The 21,260-nt window shown below is 38.3% G+C and overlaps 2 protein-coding genes across 7 annotated transcripts in view; both read left to right on the top strand.

Annotated features, from left to right (window-relative positions):
* The first annotated feature begins 1,461 nt into the window (after positions 1-1,461).
* Positions 1,462-11,904, top strand: LOC139998047 (uncharacterized). The gene is made up of 9 exons (XM_072022269.1): positions 1,462-1,837; positions 4,433-4,812; positions 5,590-5,812; positions 5,895-6,182; positions 6,394-6,521; positions 6,614-6,786; positions 7,096-7,468; positions 8,008-8,500; positions 8,938-11,904. Exons 1-9 carry the CDS (start codon positions 1,756-1,758, stop codon positions 11,196-11,198), a joined length of 4,401 nt encoding a protein of 1,466 aa, XP_071878370.1. The 5' UTR covers positions 1,462-1,755; the 3' UTR covers positions 11,199-11,904.
* Positions 11,905-13,542: 1,638 nt separating this feature from the next.
* The window catches only part of LOC139996218 (uncharacterized), a 79,530-nt gene continuing 71,812 nt past the window's right edge, over positions 13,543-21,260 (top strand). For 4 of the 6 annotated variants that reach the window (XR_011802171.1, XM_072020474.1, XM_072020460.1 and 1 more), the window contains exons 1-2: positions 13,544-13,793; positions 16,116-16,257. Coding sequence is in view for 5 of the 6 variants with exons in the window: in XM_072020474.1 (XP_071876575.1) it covers positions 13,781-13,793; positions 16,116-16,257 (155 nt within the window). In the remaining variant the exon portion in view is untranslated. Of the gene's footprint in view, positions 13,794-16,115; positions 16,258-19,338; positions 20,304-21,260 lie in introns of those variants that run through there. The other 2 variants (XM_072020466.1, XM_072020452.1) reach the window with 2 other exon arrangements.

Here is a 21,260-nt window from a genome sequence, read left to right as displayed (position 1 = left end):
CTTTACGTCACCGGAAATGCAGATTCGCAAACGCTAGGAGGACTGTTTCTAATAAAAAAAATGAGGTTATCGATGTTCCTTATAAATTTTAAAATTTTCCACAGAGGAGGATATATTTAGAGCTTAATTTTCATAACATTTCCATATATGATGTTATTATACGAGCCCTTGAACGAGAAGTTGTATCGACTAGTCTACTTCAACTTTTATTAATTTTCTAATCTCATTACGTATTACGAGCTTAATTTTCATAACATTTTCATATATGATGTTATTATACGAGCCCTTGAACGAGAAGTTGTATCGACTAGTCTACTTCAACTTTTATTAATTTTCTAATCTCATTACGTATTACGAGCTTAATTTTCATAATATTTCCATATATGATGTTATTATACGAGCCCTTGAACGAGAAGTTGTATCGACTAGTCAACTTCACCTTTTATTAATTTTCTAATCTCATTACGTAAGTGAAATAATTAATATTGAGTTCTCGAGCGACGAATGATTTGCTCTCGCAAGTTCACTCGTCGCAACAAGATAACATAAACGATGGTAAATTCTATGGTATTTAAAAAATAGCATTTTTAACATCACCACTTTTCTGTAGTTGTGAATTTATGAAGGTGATCTGTGTGGCTTTCGTATATTATAAAATCATATTGTATATTATAAAATCATTGAAACTGTGAATAATGATCATATTGTATATTATGAAATCATTGAAACTGTGAATAATGATAAAGTAGAAATTCCACAAGCACAAGATTTATAATGTATTCTGCTTATAATAACGCGGAATAATTATCGTCAAAATTATCAAACGTTTCAGTAACTCGAACTTGGAAGGAACAGCATCGATTTATTTGTCAGATTTGATTTCTTTCATCACTAGAATTGCTCACGAATATAATACAAAATTTGTACCAAAGAAATCAGAACAAAAGGTATACTTCAACAAAATACATAATGCATGGACGAACTAACCTAACCCAAACGTTCGACAGACCTCAAACGAAATATTAAACCTCAGAAAAGTCTCTACAAAACCTTTGTCCTCAAATTTCAAAAATATCGTTCAAATCACCCCCAAAAACACTTATAAAAGTCGTAAATCCCCAAAGAAACGCGTTGCGTATCTATATTTCTACAAAAATTACAAATTGGTCATTTTAAACACTCTGACGATTGTACTCTTAACTCCCGCGTTCCCAGGAGGTGTCAGCAACGTCCGGTCATGTTCACCGAGGAGACACGTTATATAACTCGGTAACAATCGAAACAGCCGATTTCAATCAACGTAGCTACGGAGTCAGTCGTTAAACAGCGAAGCTGTGGCTGTTTTCATAGGATTTCGAGGGATTTCGGGCGAAAACAAAGAGGCCAGATACAGTGGGACAAAGATAGCTCGAGGAGGAAGCCCGAAGAGGCTGGCGTCGCCACGGTCGTCGGCCACGAAGAGGTCCGGCAGTGCTGCACCGAGCCTCGTGCTATATCGAGCCGAACACGTTCTTCCTCTCTCTCTCTTTCCTTCTTGCTCTCTCGCGAGTTCGGTTCAGCCATCGTTCGAAAGACAGTTCGGGGAGACACCTCGAGGGCTTTCCCCACTTTCCTCGACCGATCACCACGGAAACTCTCGGTCGATCGATGAGGATCTTTCGACGCTCGATGGTCCAAGAACCGTCGAAAAACTGGCCAGGAACGGAGTGATCGTCGAGCGGGGCTCGACGTGGAAGAGGAAGAGGAGGAACGATCATGGGCAACACCACCACGAAGAGCCACTACTCCAAAAGTCAGCCAGCCTCCGCCACTAGGAGACCACGTTGGGAGGGATCAGGTAGACACATTGCTTCTGTGCAAACGCGTTTACGTTGCTTGAACCGTGCCGTCTGATGCCTCGCGAACCGATCTCGAGGGATGAGATCGTTAAAACGCGTCATTTGGAACAGCGACAACCGATCGCCATCTTGATCGAGACTCGATAGACGAATGAAAGTTTCTAGTTTGCATACGATGCATTTCCACAAATTTTCTTTGTCAATTTTTCGTTCATTTAGTTTAGAGCTTCTCTCGTCGTGAATCGGACTTTTCGAATGAAATTATGGAGGGTTCGAGAGGTGTTTGAAGGGACGTGGGATATGGTGACTATGGGCTCTGTGCGGTGACACAGAGCTTCCGGTAACGGTGTGGCGAGTGTGACGATGCTCAGTGTGCCTGTCTCTCGATTGGCTTGCTTCGATAGTGGGATGATAGCTAAAATTAGGCTGCTTCTGCCGACAGATCTGTCATGCCCGCGCAACGTTTGAGTGATCGGTAATGGACGAGGAATTAGGCTAATCGGCAAGTTCATTAGGTCAGTGGGATCGTCGATTTTCTACATCACGTTGTTACAGAGGGTGAAATGTTGATCGATATTGGAAATTGTTGATACAATTGGTAGAGTATCGGTGAAATTTTCCGTGATAGTCTACGAGAGACTGTATCTCTGTCAGTGGCAGCTTCTATGAAGGTTTATTCGAAGATCGTGTATTTATTTACTATCAAATCAACCGGTTATCCAAAATTAACTCGTACGCGTTGAGGGCGTTTATTTTAATAGCCGATGGTGGGTCGGTTAGCGATGGGCAGGCAGCGTGGAAGGAACAAATGAAAATACAATCTATCGGATGAAACATATTTTTGTCTACTTTGTATCATGCTTACCAACTATCTGTGAGAAACAGTGAGAATCTACGTAATGTCTCAGTTAATTAATCTCTTAAAGATAATCGCTTTCATTAATACCTTACTTACTCATCTTTTATGACGTATGTGTGTATGTTTCATTTTTGTTCGACTCAAATATTATTTTAGAAGATGTATGAAATATTAATACGAATAAACGTTTCTAAGTGGGTAAAATCCTTTGACGAGTAATTAACTTCAACATCTAATAGCTACGTATGTATACATCATTTTCCTCATAAAAATAAAATCTTCCTTTTTATACGCTTGAGGAATTAATTCTTGAAAAAATATATGTACTCTTCCCAAAAAGTAGAAGATTTTAAAGAAATCAGTTTGATTTTTAGCATTTGTATCATAACGATACGCGTTAATCAAATATTACAAATATTAAAATTTTCTAAACGATTCAATTTTTTCCAAGGATTATAAAATTCAATCTATAATTTCGACTAAGTCGTTAACAATTTAGTATGAAGTTTAACATTGCTATAAATGATAGATTAAAACGATCAAGTATTTACAATTTCTTTCTTTTCTTCTTTAAACACATGCTCGATGGTAATCGATTGTCACAACATTTAGATAGACACAGAATCGATTCAAAGACGACAGGCACGTTGTAAAAGAGCGCCGAAGACACGTCGAGCCGGTGTCCAACACCACAGACTCGCATAGTTTTCCTCGACCTGAGGACAACGAAGCAGCGGCCCTAGGATTGCCAAACATTTTCAAATTTTATTTTGGGAGCGCCACCTGCGGACCTGTATTAGAGAACGTGTGTTCTACGCATATGCGAGCATCGTTCTGGCACGTGCGAGCTTTCTGTGAACTTATTAACCGAGGAATTCTTTCAAATACCATTATTTAGGCTAATGAATCATTTTCCCAAAATATACCGTAACTCTCATTGTTTTTCACTTGTAATGTAACCAAGTATTATCGAAGTAAGAATAAAAAGAAAATAATTCACAACATATAGATGGACAGATAGCAGGTAGCCATGTTATGTTCAAAATAGCATATTAAGTAAACAAACGTTTAAAAAAAACGTGTTGCCAAATTCTACATGATCCGTTCCCAAAGATTGAAGAAAGATGTAAAAACGAATTTAAAAAATTTGATGAAGTTTTGACAAATAATAACATCGTGGTAGATTTCATAGATTCTTTTAAATGTACTCGATGTAGAGGTTATGTAAAAATGGGATAACTTAATGCGTTGTCTTTTTAGAGTTACAGGTTATTCTAACGATTCTGATAGTCTCTAATGATTCTATTAACAATAAATATTAACCAAACTGGTCCACGAAAAGTGACGTTATCGAACTAAATTTGCAAATTTAACCCTACCATACTTTTATCCATCAACGATCCGCAAAAATAATTGATTCTTATTAGTAAATATAATTATTGACATTCATTAATCAATTATTAATATTCGCTAAACAAAGATACGTATTTATTCGTATTTTGTTCGAAATAACAACACATTATCTTCCACTAATTATTTTTAAACTGTAACTGCAATACCCTTAAGAATACCAAAGAGAACTAACAATAACTCATTAAGAATGTCAAGGAGAACTAATAATAAGTTATTGAGAATATAAAAGGAAACTAATAATAAAACTCTAACAATTCTTTTGTTAAGCATCGAATAAATGACATGAAAAAGATACAGAAAGCATTGCTATCCGTGATTTTAGGGCTTCCGGCGCCACCAGGAAAGCCAATTTTGATACCAGGAGCAGACGAATCGCAGCCGGATGTGGTCGCTATTCGTTGGGAGAGGTCACCAAGTAACGGTGGCTCGGCCATTGTCGGCTATTTGGTCGAACATCGAAGGCTCGGCTCGCAGCATTGGGTACGCAGCACACCAGGGCTTTGCACCTTTCCGGAACTGACCTTGAGCGGCCTCGAACCAGGATGGCGCTACCAATTCAGGGTCAGGGCTCAGAACGCGGTTGGTTTGTCTCGACCCAGCGAGATCTCGGATCCGTTGACTGTGACCTTGCAGAGATCCGCTTCATCCGCGCCCCAATTTGACCTTGAAGTCAAGGACACCACCGTGCTCGAAAATGAGCAGGTAATTCTTTCAATTGAAACTAAACCTACCAAAAAGAATCTTTCATTCTTGTAATTAAACAACTAAATGTGAACTTAATTGAACAAATTTAATGCTGACTTTTATTCCAATAGAAAGATGATTGAGGTTAGGTTTATGTCTCTTTTCACAGCCATACTGGGTTGTTGATAACGTATAGTGACTACAAAAAGTATTGTCGCACCGTGGTATTTATTGGTATTAATTAGATCAAATACTCTTACATACGTGTGAAGTTTTGATATTATAAAAATGAAACGTAGAAACTGATAAAGAAACACTTGCTTGGAAAATAGGAGTGTGCACTAATATTGTACTTTGGTCACTGTAAGTGAAACTTTATCCTTGAATTTATGTCCTTCCAATTTTCAATCTTAACGAATAAATTTTGGTCATTTGACTCAGAAAATGATTGTATTGCATAGCAGAGACATTGATACGTATTCTATAATTTTGTCAGATTTTTAAAGCTCTAGAACAGTGAGAGATTTAATCTTGAACATAAACGGCCTATTATACGCAGAGTATGGGAAGATATGGCAGGGACGAAGCTACTTACGTACGCCGTATCATTCGGACCCTGATAGTTCCAACGATAAACTGTTCTTAACGCGATAATATTCTAATTTTTGAGAATAAGTCTTTTAAAAAAAAGCTCAAGATACGTAATTGATCGATCGACTGATTTATTCGTTTTTGAAAATAGATTATTAATTACAATAATATTAACTCTTCTACGTTGTTTGTTTTTATTTCTAGGCTGAGTTCGTGGTGCGATTTACAGGATCTCCGCTGCCAAAAATCGCATGGTTCAAAGATGGCTTCGAGATTTTTAGTAGCAGGCGAACGAGAATCATCACGGACAGTGGCAGGAGCGTTCTCCTGATTCATCAAACCGCGCTCAACGACGAGGGAGAAATAAAATGCACCGCCACTAACAGAGCTGGTCACGCAAGCACCAAAGCGAGATTAATTCTAGAAGGTTCGCAAATCGCTTTCTCTGTTACGATTTAATTAGCAAGTCGATATAAAGTAAAATTTTAAATTATATTTCTTAAAACTAGCACCACCAAAGATACGACTTCCGCGTCAATACGAAGATGGACTTCTTTTCGAGCAAGATGAAACAATTAGATTAAAAGTGTCATTAGCTGGAAGACCTCCAGCATCGGTGATTTGGTACCACGACGGTGAAGTGGTTTCAAGCGACGAAAGACACATTTTTGAAACGATGGACGGTGAATCGATCCTGAAGATCCCTGATGCTAAACGCATTGACAGAGGAGAATATACCGTTAAGGCGATAAATAAGCTTGGAGAGGATACGTCGTCGTTTTTAGTAACTGTAACAGGTTGTTATTATAAATAAATCAATATAAATATATTATTTTAAGTTATTAGAAATAAAATTGGGATTACTTTGCATTGTATTTTAATAAATAAGACAAGTGTTCTCTTTGTAATCGAAATAAGTAAATTATTTCAATTTGATAGAAATGTAAAATTGGAATTATGTTTTGTACGAAACTTTTAATGTGAAATAAATTGCCTTTTCGGTTTTAGATCGACCCGCAAGACCTGGAAAAGCGACAGTCACGATGACCTTAGGGAGATCGGTTACACTGTCGTGGACAGAACCAGAAGACGACGGTGGTTGCAAAATTGGCACATACATTGTCGAGTACTATAGGGTTGGTGATAAAGAATAATATTGGAATTGTTTTTATAAAGATACAGTTTACCTCTAATCGGTGATTTGTTCCTTTTAAAAATCATTTCATAGGTCGGTTGGGACGTGTGGTTAAAGGCAATCACGAGTAGACAGACCAAAGCAACGTTGTCCGAGTTAATCGAAGGATCTGAGTATAAATTTCGAGTAAAAGCGGAGAATCCGTATGGTGTGAGCGAGCCCAGCGAGGAGAGCGACGTAATCTTCATTCCAGATATAAAAAGAGGGTGTGTTCGTTTCACAATTAAACGATTAAATAAAGTAAAATTATTTGGAAACATTATATTCACGCTTCTCCCATTTTTATAAAATTTTATTTTATTTTTTGACAAATATTATCCCAATGTTCTAAATAAAGTACCATTTTTTGGAGATGGAATATTCACGTTTCCTTTATAAAAAAAAAAAAAAAACAAAAAAAGAAAAATGCAAAGTGGAGCAAAGTAAAATTTACATATATATTTCATAATTTCTAGACTTAAATAAGATTTCTGTGTTACTAATTTTAAATAATAAATATTTCTTCGAATGTTCAGCATAATGGCGCCTTCGTTGAGCGGAAAGTCGCAGAGTCATAGAGAAATTAGATCGCGAGAGAAACGAGAAGTCAGTTTCGCAGTGCCTACTCAAAGAACGAGAAGCTTGACAAGAGACGAGGCTCGAAATCGGGACGAAGATGACGACGTACCTTTTGGACCAGCTAGTAGATCAGTATCAGCTCAAAGACTCACAGGTCGACCATCCAGAGCCGATAGTAGGGTGAAATTTGCCTTGGACACGGTAGACAATTCGGAACCACCACCTGTTCCTCCAGCCAGATCGAAGGATCATTCCATTTCAAAGGTTGAAAACCAGGTTGGAAATCACGTGGTTCGTTCGAGTGTTGCTATGGATCTACCAAGCACTGAGGCAAGTGAATTGGTTTTAATTCTGATACAATTCTCGAGATTTTATATTTCAATCTTGTTCTTATTTCAGAAATATTAAAACATTCTTTGAAAACCTGTAGCATAAAACTGGCACGAAAAATTGTAAATAGCAATGACAATTCTTTTATATTTTACTGAAGATGTTTTATTTAAGATATTTTTCTAACGTTGGAAAAATTGAGTCAGAAATCCTCTGGTACATGTGAGGAATGTTAATTGCCATAACTGTAGTCGTATTCTTAGATATCTTTGTATGAAACTTTATGAATTTATTATTTACTTTTAAAAGATATATGTGTCAATGTAGCAAATTTATTTTTCCCATTATGTGAAGAAAAATACTTTCAAAAATAAAATGAGAACAATAAGGAATGAAATTTTTCGTTTCGGAAAAGATCACCGAAATACATTTCTCATATTTTTCTCTGTGATCTCTGTGATATTTTAATTTTAATATAAATTAATAAAATGCTATTATAATTGGTATTAAAATATTAATAAATATTTAGTTCTAATATTTCAAACAAATTTTATTTCGTAAATAAATGGAAATTTTTCTTGTGTTTAAAACAGGACTTAATTCAGAATAAGGAGCCTTCGTCAGTGCCAATAACTGTTGCCACCGTAACGGTAACACCACCAGAGGTAGAAGAATCTAATAGACGGTTAGCGTACAGAGAATCACGATCTCGATCAGTTTCGATGTCCAGAGAACGCAGTATGTCACCGTTGTCTATGCCTAAAATTCAAGAACAACACGAAGAAGAATTTTCTTTAAGTTACTCGCCTCTTCGTTCATCGTTGAGTTTAAATTTCAAGAATCAAGAGGCGATCGTCGACGAGCCACAAATCGTTAAAAGTCACTCGTTAGATGATAAAACAGCATCACCTACCACTCCTAGGGAGGATGACGATACTGTTATACATGGAAGTTCAGAGTTTATGCTAGTTTTATACCCTCAAGATCAAGATAAGAAATTGGAGGATATTGCTGGAAGACGAAAGAGTTTAGGTGAGATTATAACTGAAAACAGAAATTTATTTCATTTCTATAATAATATAGATAAAATAATGCGAATTTAAATAATTTCTTCAGAAGAAACAAAGTTAGCTTTCAATACATTAAATATCCGATTTTTAAGAATTCATACTTCATTCAATTCTAGAAAAAGATTATATATATGAATGTTAATATGTGAAATAGAATGTTCTCAAATTCAGAATGACGTCAAATGACACATCTTTAAAGGTAAGAATATCTATCAGAAAAGAAGGGTTTAAAAAGATCGATACATTAAAATTGTGATATCGCTAATTGAACATTTCCAACAATCAGGATGCAAAATATCAATAAAAATTTCATTCTGAAAAAATCAACGATGAGTTTTGCTATATCGCTACTAGGATTTAGAGCAGTAAAATAATTCAGAGTAATTTTTCGATTCACAGAAACGCCGCAAATCACAGGGGATATCATAGAGGACATGGAAGACCTGATACCGCCACCCATGTCTCTCTCCCTGCCAGAACTATTCAGCGTGGAACACCAAGTAGTCGAAACCCTCCGCGAAGCAGTGAGCTCCACAGAACTTCTTCACGAACGTGCCATGGAACGTTTCTATCGTGCAGTGGCAGCCGAAGAAGCTTCCGAAGTAGCCAAAAGAAAAGTGCAAGTCGAACGAGCAACCGGAGAGCTGGCCTCAACAATGGAAACTAAACCAGCCACCGAGACAGAAACTGACATCTTCAAACGACGACTATCCAACCCTACTGTCGCTTCGCCAATTCTAATGAATTGGCAGTCAAAGAAAAATCGCAGGAGGCTAAGCGAAGGCCTACCAGAAAAAATTAAAAGTCCATTAAAAATACTAATTCCTAATTTATTGCCAGACGTCGAAGCAATGTCTGATCCCAATATACTTAGCGATTCAGAGAATCCAATTGTCACTTCGTGGGGGCTGGACAAGCCAGAAGACACGACCATACCACTGCGCAGGTGGCACGACGCCAACATACCATTGGTCGAAGAGAAACCACCAGAAGAATCGATAACCTGGCAGCCCAGCGCCAATGGAGATACTCCGCGCAACGAGAAGATGTTCCCAGACACCTCGCAAATAGACAATTTGTCTCCGATATCGAAACAAACCTCACAAATAGAAGAGAAGACAAAAGAAGAGGAAATAGAAGACGAGGAAGAAGAGAGTATCGAAACATCTGAAGAATCATCGGAAGAGGTCAGCACTGCCGACAGCGAAGACTTGAAGCTTCTGAAGACCAGAATCCTTGGCAGGCTGGTATTGGAAGAAGAAGACACGTATCATCCAAGAGGAAGACCTGTTCCACACGTGGAACCGGAACCACCACCAATTCCTCCGCACAGGATACCTATTTTAGATGTCACACCGCCAACGCCTCCTAAAACAGTTGCTCCTGTGTCACCAACTACTGTTGTCCCCAAATCTATACTGAAGAAGCCTAAAGAAGAACCGATTCCACTGAACAGCTTTGGTAGACCGATTCCTCCTGAGAAACCAATTAGAAAATCACTACCTCCGAATGTTCAAGCTGTGAATAGGAACGAAGAAGGACAAGTAAAGGCACCAATCATATCTGAGCCTCTTAAGGTACCTGTCATGTCCGAATCTGACACTGACAGTGTATTATCAGCTGGCGAAGCTGCGAAGAATCGCAGAATCCAGGCTAAGGCAAGGACCACTACGCCGGAAGAAGAGGTCGACGAGGAAGATATCGAGGCACGAATGGCGATGGTTAATCACTATACCGAGATCGTCAGGGAACACTCTAATCGGTTTAATTATAGAAGCTCGGAGGAGAGAAGACTTGGAGACAGTATAGCTAGTTCTAGAAGATCTTCGTTTTCCGAGGACCAAGATTTAAATCAGGTAAAGGATCGTGCTGCAATAAGCATGATCTCCGAGAAACTAAATGGAAGACAGGGTGTTAAAGAAATTCAACAGGTTCAACAGTCGAAAGAGACGAAGAGAAGTGAAGTTGATAGACAGGAGAAGTCGCAGATTAAAAGAGCTGCTGGTTCTCGAGGAACGACTCCAGCCAGGGATACGAAGCCTGTGAAAGAGAAACGAACGAGTAGACCAAGTTCAAGGAGCCAGTCACCTATATCAAGGTCACGAAACGTGTCCGTAGAAAGAGGAGTTTCTTCAAGGTCCTCCTCCAAGACCAGAGTCAGAGCTCCGTCACAAGATAGAAGACCTCCTTCGAGAACTGGCTCGGAGGAACAACGATTTGTCCGAGAGAGATCTGTCGATGAAGGTCCTCGCCGATCGAGGAAACCTTCTTCGAAGGCATCTTCAAGGTCTAGTTCTAGAGACAGGAATAGAGCTGAAACACCGGTAGAATTGAAGATGGAACGTTTACAGAAAGCTCTTGAGAGTAAAAAGTATAGGTCTTCCAGACGTGGGTCCAATGCAAAGAGAGAATATCCTGAGAAAGCTTGGCGCGAGAGTCGGCTGAACGAGGAACAATTGGCAATGGAGGCTAAGCATAACGTTAGGTCGATGGTGGGATATATAACTGACCTAACTTTATTATTGGCGGCTGTTTATGTTTATTTGTTTAAGAAGGAGACTATGGCTATTCCTTTCATCGCGTTGTTGCTCTATAGAAGAGTGTCGGAAGAGATTAAGGGAAGAGTGGTGGAAGGATGGTGGTTCAAACGAAAGCAATAATGATTTGTTTGTATATCCGCGCTTCGCGACAAAAAATTTCCAATAAAATTCGAATGAATTCGGAACCAAAGGAATGACAAAATATGCGATAGAAATTCACGAAAATTTCTATATCTTTGCAATAGAAATTGGAACGAATTTGAAACGAGAGCAATGATAAAATCTGCTATCGAAATACGTAGAAACGTTTATAGTTCGCGATGGGAAATTTAGAATAAGATTCGATTGGATTCGAACCAAAAACAACGATGAAATTTGCAATAGAAATTTGCAGGATTGTTTGAAGCAAAAATTCGAACGAATTCCAGTGATGTTCGCGGAAGATCAAAGTATCGAAGAGATTCTCAATTCTCGAAAGCGAAAATTGCTACAAAAAAGGTGATAGTAGTCCGAACGATGATTATTCGAAGATCAAATTCCTGACCTTCGATGCAGCGGCATTGCAGCGTGCTGATTTAAGTTTGTAGACTTCGAGATACATCGTGGCAATCTGTCAAGTGTACCTATCGATGGTGCCTCGCTTTTAAGCAGCCAATAGTTGTATTTCATTGAGGAATTATACCAAACGAGTACCAAAGATAATAGTATATTTTAAGAGATTATATTTAACGACAATGGTATATTATTATTGTTATTATTATTTATTCCTATTTATTATGAATATTCTTACTCGCAATAAATGTGTACATAACTGTTGAATTTCAAACCGAATCTTTTCTTTCTTCGATTATCCTATTCCATGTGTTTCTTATTTCAATTAACTGATATAATCATCGTTTAAAATTTAATTATTTGCGAATGTCGTACATGTATACATTTTTGTGTCATTTTTTAAATTTTTCACATGAGAAATACCAGGAATGGTTGGAAACTTATCACGTCGAAATATTTATGTACACTCTGTGCTTACCATTCTAATCTAGCGAAATGCTACTTCACATCGAATCATGACCACGACAGTTCGCTGCTGGCCAAGAATCTGTCCTTCCTTATCTAATTCTGACACTCTACGTTAAGACAAAAGCGAGCCTTAAAATCAAAATCGTGATAGCGGAAATACCATTATTTCTATTTAAATCTCGTACCTTTAAAATTTGTTATCGAGTAGATCAGACAGTTACTGACGAAATTGTAAAACTTGTAGGAAAATAAATAATAAATTTATGGATATTTCTTTCGTAAAGGAAGAAATTATAAAATTCACATCCTATGTCGTTAGACAATTGATATTCCATGTCCTAAGCCAAACATTTTATGTTCCTTGAAGATAACATTGTACTTCATCGCTAACAATACGCTACTATTTAACAAGCGGATCACTTTGCGATTCATAAATCACTCTTCTTACTGTTATTGCTGATTTACGTTAGCAACAGACACTGTCGTAGCGTCCTACTAATTTGCTTATACGCTACAAACAAAGTCACCGCGTGTTGCAGAAAATCCAAGAATTTCGAAAAAATGCCTTGAAAGATTCATTCGTCGAAAATCGATTCAAATAAAGGAAATTATTATTTCCAATAATAGTATCGCTCGTGAGCTTTGCACCATTAGAAATACGCAACCGTAGAATTGTAGCGCCTCACTGTTGCAATATTACAACTATGTTGCATCGTTTGTTTGCATCAGGCCTAAATCTACCGAAACGCATATGCAATATATTTATTAGCACGTAGTAGCATCGCCACTGTGAAATCACAACAACACCGCATCAATACCGAGTCTAAGGTCTAACGCAGACGAGCGACGACTGCATCTTCCGATCTTCGACATTTCAATTTTCGATATTTTAGTTTTCGATATCTAAATCTTCAACATTTCGGTCTGTAAGTTTTGAATCTCCGTAATTTTTAAACCGACGATATTTTAATCTTCGATATTTCAGACGCAACGGTAGCCCGTTGTCTACACCAGAAGCGATCTGCAACACCTGAATCTTCGATTTTCCATCTAATCTTATTCTACGCAAACACACGCACACACACACACGGCAAGAAAACTTCACTAAACAACAAATTTTCCTCAATAAATTGCCCGAAATGAAATTGAAACAGAGAGGAGAACGATGTTAAAGAAAGCGAAAGGAATAATAAAGAAAAAGAACGGCGAAGACGCAGCAAGATACGGGACAAGTTATTCAAAGATAAAAAAACAGCGATGCGCCGGGTTACATCAGGGATAGATAGGAGGCCAAAGAAAGAGGGGTAAAGAGGGGCGTGCCGATGGAAAGGGGAGAAAGGGAGAAAAGAGGCGTTGGGGCCGAACGCGTGTTAAACGGCGCATGTGCGCGTTTCGTTAAAACGACGAAGCCGAGAGTGGCGTGTCGAGACGATTTTAGACCGCAGCAGGGCCTCCTGCCGTCAGATTTCGTGGCGCAGGGTGTGCTGTGCCACAGGTCATCAGAGTGAAGAAGAGGTCGCCGGAGGGAGGAACGGAAGCTTTGGCGGTCGAGGCGCCGGAGCCCGCGACCGGAACAACGTGCAGGTTGCCTCTTTCCTCGAATCGAACGCGACGTGCTGCGTGCTCTCTTCCGCGAGTGATGTCAATGCGAGGAAGAATCGGTTTTCGTATCATCTGACGAGATGACCTTAACAGGTAAGGAGTCTGTGGCTTCTATCCTCGAAACGTGAATCGGTCGGAATCGAAACTGCGAAGGAAACGTTCGATGAGTCGCGCGTGGGAAACGCGCGAGAATCTTTCGAAGTTGTCGAACGTTACGAGAAACGACGTAGAGTATTTAGAGGCAAAGAAATATAAGAAGTTGCGTCTCGTTTTGTCGTTTGAAAGGTGAATCGTTAAAGATCGGAATCGCGGACGAAACATTGGATGAATCGCGCATTGAAGAAACGAGTGAGAAGATTCAGGATTGTCCGAGATCGCGGGAATCGATACAGAGTATTGAGAAAATAGTTTACGATTAAAATCGTCTCGGCCGAGTCGTATTTTATATTTTGAAACGCAAATTTGTACAAGTTGAAACTCGTAAAAATTAGTGAACGGAAAATTCGATGAACCTCGTGTGGCGAACGCGTGAAAAAGTTCGAAGTTGCTGAAGATCTCGAGAGAACCGATATAGAATGGTATTAAAAAGGGATAAAAATTACGTCTCGTTACTATTTTTCGAAATGTGAATGGACAAACATGGAGATTGTGATGGGAAGATTCGGTGAAACTTACGCGAAGAACGTGTGAAAAGGTTTAAAGTTGTGGACGATCGTGAGGGTGGAGAAATGCGTCCGGATGGGAAGAATCAACAAAGCTTCGATAAACTTCTCGGTTCGTTAAGTTTCGGTAAAAACGTGGATCCTCTTCGATCGATGACGTTCAGTGACGAAATTTGTTTAGATCGCTGGTCGTTGAATCTTTCTGCTGGGTGCCAGGTGGAGGCTCGTTCTCGCGTGAGCAACGTAGACGCGTTTAACATCGTTTGTAGGTTGTTTCGCGATCGCTGTTACATAAAAATCTCGAGACTGGTGGTCCCGACAGAGGCTGGCGGCAGAGTCAGGATTTATGCGTGCCTCGTACTCCAGGGACCGGTAATAACACGCGTTTACGAGAACGAAATCCACGTTAAAAATAAGAGTAAAAATCAACTTTAATCGTAGCGTGGAAAAGATCGGACCATGAAATAGTTTGAGAAAATTTTTGTCGATGTCGTGTTGGGAACAAAACCAAGTGTCCGAAACAATCGCGGCCATGTTTATTTTTTAATGTATTTATTTACCTGTTACGTCGAGTTCGATGGAGATACACGCGAGCGAAATTGCCACTCGCGGTGGAAATTACCAAAGAGACTTGCGAAGATGGATATGGAAAAATAAATTTATTATAGCAAAGATTTGATGTTGAGCCTCGTTTTATTTTCTTAGGCGGTTTCCATCTTGGTTGCTTTCTCCACTCAGGTATCTATATTTACACCACCGGTCAAAAATATTAGGACACTTATTGAAATTTGTACAAATTCAATGCTTTTCACTGTTTTTATGTCATCTACTTATTTTATTATATAAATTTATTATTTTTCTTTTTCTTGGCATCACATTCGGCGTAATCAGTACAGTAAATTCTTTACAGCGATGTACGTCAATGTTCTGACAACATAGATTTTCTCGTGTATTTCAACTTTCGAGACTATCGTGCCTTTAGTTTCGCAATCAATTAAATTACAATACTATAACTTTATTCTATGCCGCGATATATTTTCACGGTTCGAAAGAATATAATAAATTTTGTATAACGATAAATGCAAATTGTTATTTTATGGAAAATTACAGTGAATTAATTTACGCTTTTGGTACTTTCTACGTGCATTATAATTAAAATACTAAATAAAGTATAACTCATTAGAGTTTTCCAGTAAATGTAAATGATCAACTGTCGCTATACGTATATCCGGCAATGTAACTGCTGTACTTAAACACATAATTAGTCTCTAGGTATAGTGACTTTTTAATATACCCAACAATAAACCGTTTAAATTTTTTATCTCTTTGAAACATACATTTGTAATAAATACGTCTTTGTATTCGCTTCAAATGTAGCCAATATGATCATGATAGTTACGTCTAATTACACTGTTCATGATATTTTTCAAGATACTTTATACAATGATATATTATTATATTAAAATAATATATTAGTAAAAAATTTCTGTCCTGACCTACTGTATAACGTACACTACCGAGTCAGTAGCCATTTTTGATACTACGTGAAAGGAAAAATACCAAGTACCGTTCGCGAGTAATAGATTTTCGCCTGCGGTTTAACGGAATAACGTTATGACGATATCGCGTCACGTGCTTTTCGCTTGGAACGCGTCTCGTTCCTCAAGTAAACGTTGTCATCCGTTCAAGCTGTATTTTCATAGTCGCGTTAGTAATGGCTCATTATACAATTTCATTATACAATTCGTTGCAGATCAAACGACGAAAGCCAAAGGACCGCCGCGATGGCTGGAGCCGGACCAAGTCCTTCCGGTTCAAGGACGCGTCGGCGAAGACATCGTCGTGGAACCGAAATTACGGTGGTCCGACGTTTTCGACGAACTACGATTCGAACTGTAAGTTTAATTTCGTGCTCCATAACGTTTGGTATATTTTCTTTCGGTGTCTTCGAACTTTGTAACATAGATATTCTAATTATAAGATTTCGCTAACCTTGTGACGAATTTCGATAGTTTGGTAATAACCAAACATCTTTGGTTCGTTAAGATCAGACTGCAAACGTTTATGCAATTTTGTATTTCGATGAATATAAGTAAAGAAAAAAAAAATGGAACTTAAGGTAGAAATTTATTTCTATTAAATTTTGTCTATTATACTTCGTAACGAGTACTTTACTTTGGATACTTGAATTCTTTACCACACAATCTCATTTTTGAGATGTTTCCTTTCTCGATGTTTCAAGCAAATTTTTAGCATAACACCAGAATGAAAAATCACGATACAGATCAATAACGATTCCTCTTGTGGTTTAAGAAATATTCTAACAATAGAGAAGCATAGTTCGGTGGAAAATAATTCAAAGAACGCAAAAGGGTTGCGTTTCTTAAAAATTCATAAAAATCTTTAGCCTAAATATGATCCTTAATTTTACTATACAAAATATGTCTATTTATATAATGTTATTTACTATCATCAAAAATTTGTTAATTATATTTTTGGTCTAATTCCATGGGTATTATTACATCGTTTCAATACATTTACGATAGTAAAATTATGTAACAAGGATAATTATAGCGTAAAAATGAAATCGACGGAATACCTGTTGCGATCGGAAGTTAGAAACGCGGGTTGAAGCAACCGATAACAACTCGAAAGTTCACGACCCCTGAGCGTTGTTTCGTCCCGTGCTATAATGATCGAGCATCGTCGTTTACCCGTTATCGTTCATTCTCGACTATTGGCCCTAATTTCGGGTGGAAACCTTGAAACGTGCCAAGGATCAAACGCAGTTTATTTCGAGCTGTCGCGCACTTAATTTTCGCGGAGGACCAAATTACACCGTCGTCTCGTGTAATTTCGTTGCGCGAGTTTTCGCATATAATTCTCGCGTAAATTTTTCAATGCCAGGGACGTAATTGATCGGACGTAATTTTCCCAATTTTTTCAAACGATATCAAACGAAAGAGAAAAAATATTATTTCTCTCCGATATCTTCAACTAAGAAAGAAAAAACGAGAACCAAAAAATACAAATTAATTACAGACAATTTCTCCCCCGATCCTTTCGAATGAAATTAAAAAGAAGAGAATAAAATATGTAGCTAATCGCGGACAATTTTTCTCCAATTTCTCTAAGCGAAGCTTCAGTAAAAATAGGGAAAAATATATACTCGATCATAGATAATTACTTCCAATGTTTCCATGTGTAACTGAAAGACAGATAAAGCAAACGACACGAGAGTAATACGTAATTTAATGATTAACACTTGCAAACGTACATTCGATGATCTTGAATCAATCTCCGAGTACCAAAATGAAAAATATTCAAAATTAAGAATATAGAAACGTGTTATTTAAATGAGTGACTAGGTATAAAAATAAATTGTAACTGCAAGTAAACACTGACCAAAACCTTCAAATAGTCAACATCAATAATTTTCATAATGTATAGCAGAACGTAAAAGTTTCGTGTATTAGCATAATCGATGTTCCTTATCAGTGGCAGTTAGCTTTAGTGAGAATGTTTTTAGTTTCGCTGAATTTCAGGTAGTCTTTTTAGTAATGAGTAATATATCAAGCTGCCTAGGAAGGTGAAAGATTCGGTGCATAACCATCGAACGCTTATTTCGGGAACGCGAAACGTGACCTCATCTAGCCTCGCCGCTTAAATAAGACAAGGGTGACGGATCGATGGTAGTAATTGTTGTCTTTTTCAGGACGATTCGTCATCTGACTCGTTTCACCTGTACTTGCCGAATCCTTCTCCTCGAATACATGCGTCGAGACGTTTTGTCGAAGAAAAGTTACCATATAACGTACTATTATCAGGCAGTGTATCGCTATACGTGTATTAGTATGGCAACAATGTACAGTAGCATATTTTGTCTATTGTACGAAAGCTCCTTTTTTTTATCGAAATTATTTTCCTCTAAGTGATCGCTACGGTTTCAGAAATAGATTTTCAGCCGAAACCTTGACCTCGATACAGGCTAATTTCTTAGCACTATGTAAAGAATAGAAGGGACAAGAACGATACGCGGTACAGGAGAAAATCGTTTCGATATTACGAATTGGAAATCAGACGTTTAAAATTACTATTTATACTTCTGTAAGACGATCAGAGAACCAGTTAACAAATAAGTCCAAGCAATTCTTAACGCGTGCACTCACTTAACACGTTCAGAAAACAGTGCTTTTAGCTTCTCGCTTTATAATTTATTTTATTTGTTAACGACCCAAGTGAACCATTTAAGCTTTCCGCTTTTACAACATCGTGTAGGATTACGCAATATTGAAATACTGCACATAACGCGTATCTTTAATTATCTTTGATCCAAAGAATCGAAATCAAACTAACCCAATTGCGAATACGAATCTCAACTTCTATCGACTCAAAACTGTAACTCACGTCGCAAGTATGAATGAATATCGTAAGTGAAACAGCTAAAAACAAAAGGATGGAGCGTCTCTTGTAAAACAATTTCAAACAATTTGATTCCCAAAATCATTTCGAGGAAAAATATCACAAGAAAATTGCGCTCCTTTTACTAAGCAACCACCGAAATTTGAAATTCCTTTCGATAGCAAAGAAACGTAGCAGCAACGTTCAACGATCGTTTCTTCTTTCATCGACGAGTTGGCCAGTGACGGTCCCCTGACCATTCAGACGCTACGTCACCACGACGACGGAAGCGTTCCTCTCGCGAGTTACGAAAATTCCGACACGGCTTTGACGTTCTTCTCTTCGACCATCCCCCTTCTACCCCTCGATGCAGGCTAAATTCGACCGAGCTCGAAAATTTTCGCGAAAAGACGAAAGTGGCGCTGCTCCTTGGTTCCGACTCTAGGATGCTGCACGCATCTCGTTGCTTATAGCTTCCTTCGAACTATAGCGGAAGGTGGCGGATGTGGAGGTGGAAAATCGGGCGCGGACGATCTGGCGCTGGCATCTCGCTATCAGTCTTCCGAGGGAGCGTCGCGACGATCGACGAGCGGCTAAAAATCAGCTCGGACCTCTCTTTCCAACTCCCCCTCTTTTTCTCTCTCTCTCTCTTCCAATTCGTTTTAGCTTTACACGCATCGACCGCTAATTAGAACAGAGAGGTCTAGAGAAACAATCAGGATCGATAGCTGACAGATCGCTCGACGATCGCACGCTACCCCCCTCCACAGAGTTCGACCAACCCTCCTCGAGTACCTTTTTTTTTTTGTTTTTAACATAATAATTCCCAAATTTCGACACAACGATCGTGTTATAACAACGGTAGTAACGTTGCATGGTGGTTCACGCGAGCGAGTTTCAACGTCGAACGAAGATATATAATGGAAAGAAGAATAGAGTGAATTATAATATACCAGTGATAAGGAGCAAGTTTCGCGATCCAGCTGGAGCGTATTGTCGGAAGCCGTGGATAGAATGACGATCGGTATCATCGAGATAGACGAAGTGAAGTCATCGAACAGACGTGTCAGGGTCGTGAGACACGAAGAAACGCTTGTCGGTTTATTTTTGCGCCCCTGTCACCGTGCACACCAGCAATATCACGACAACGATAAATAACGCAACGGCGATGCCAACGTGTGACAGGACGACGCGATCGGCAATGAAATAAAAATCGATCGGTGACTAAGTATCAATGCGAGTACAGAACCGCAGGACACGGAAGAATCGATGCATCGATTCGGATTTCATCCACCTTTTCGTCCCTTATTTAGCTCTCGTATACGAAGCATGCAACTGTCGCGTTTCGTCTGGGATGGTTGGTTTGACAAATTCGCGAGTGATTATTGGTGGTGACTGTTGTTGTTTCGCGAGTGGTGAATCTTGATTCTAGGAGGAAGAGCGTCGAACGAACGTGTGACATGGGGAGCGACTGCTGCAAGTGCGCCAATGGCAACAAACCTGCCATTGCGGGATCGTTTAGAAACCGTTCTGGATACCGGTAGGATTTTACAATTATTGGTAGCATACTAAAGGTACTATACAGGATTTAGACTTATTAGAAGACTGTAGTTGTTTATGCAAATTCATATCTTTATGAAGATAAAAATGAGATCTAAATTGAGATTTGTAACGTCTAGCAAGTATGCCAACGAGTGCTATGTCGTTGATATTTTATATATTTTGTGTATCGTGTATTTTGTACATTCTTACTGGTTAAAATTTACAACGAATATACGAAGATCCGTAATTTAGTTACTGAAAGCGAAATCCTTTACGTCCATTTGGTTTCTCGTTTCTTTCGTTTGTTTGTATTAGCAGAATCTAGGATAATGTGATCGAAAAATGTGGAATTTTACTCGTTAGACAATTAGATTCTATTCTGTAAGTGGACTCGTATTGACATTATTAACTCTAATTTTGTTTAGTGAAGTTAATAACGGATGCCTCTAAAAATCGTCACACTATTCTCGAAAATTTCCTTGCCATAGCTGCTTGTCACGGATTTGGTTTCAATTTCTTGGCAATAAAAATCATTAGCAATCTTTACTATATAAAATCGAAAGTACAAAGCGAAATTAGCGGAATTATAATTATCGTAAAATCAGAGATCCTAACCTGTTGCGATTATTCGCAACTCGAGATACTAATCGAGATATTTTACGCCTTAAATTCTTCCATCGAGTCTCAGTCGTCCATCGTAGGACAATTATTCTCATCATTCAATTCGTTCAATTACAAGCTGAATACTATAGAAATATCAAGATGGCTATCGTCGAGTACGCAACCAAAATTAAATGCAAATAGAGTTTCTATTCTATAAAATCCTATTCTTATAAACATCAACGTGAAACGGATAGAAAATTCGATGTTAAATCATATTAGAGAAACCTTGAGTTTCGGTTCGGTTGTGCGAATAACGCAGGTCTTAGACGCTACAAACGAAGCTTATTTACAC

Source organism: Bombus fervidus, chromosome 2, assembly GCF_041682495.2.
Source record: "Bombus fervidus isolate BK054 chromosome 2, iyBomFerv1, whole genome shotgun sequence".
Lineage (NCBI taxonomy): Eukaryota > Metazoa > Arthropoda > Insecta > Hymenoptera > Apidae > Bombus > Bombus fervidus.
This window is presented reverse-complemented; position numbering and strand designations above follow the sequence as displayed.

Bases quoted from the DNA above. Each gene is read 5' to 3' on its own strand.
- LOC139998047 (XM_072022269.1), top strand. From the start codon at position 1,756: ATGGGCAACACCACCACGAAGAGCCACTACTCCAAAAGTCAGCCAGCC. The intron at 1,838-4,432 runs GTAGACACATTG...CCGTGATTTTAG, and splicing joins ACCACGTTGGGAGGGATCAG to GGCTTCCGGCGCCACCAGGA. The intron at 7,469-8,007 runs GCAAGTGAATTG...AGTTCTAATATT, and splicing joins TGGATCTACCAAGCACTGAG to TCAAACAAATTTTATTTCGT.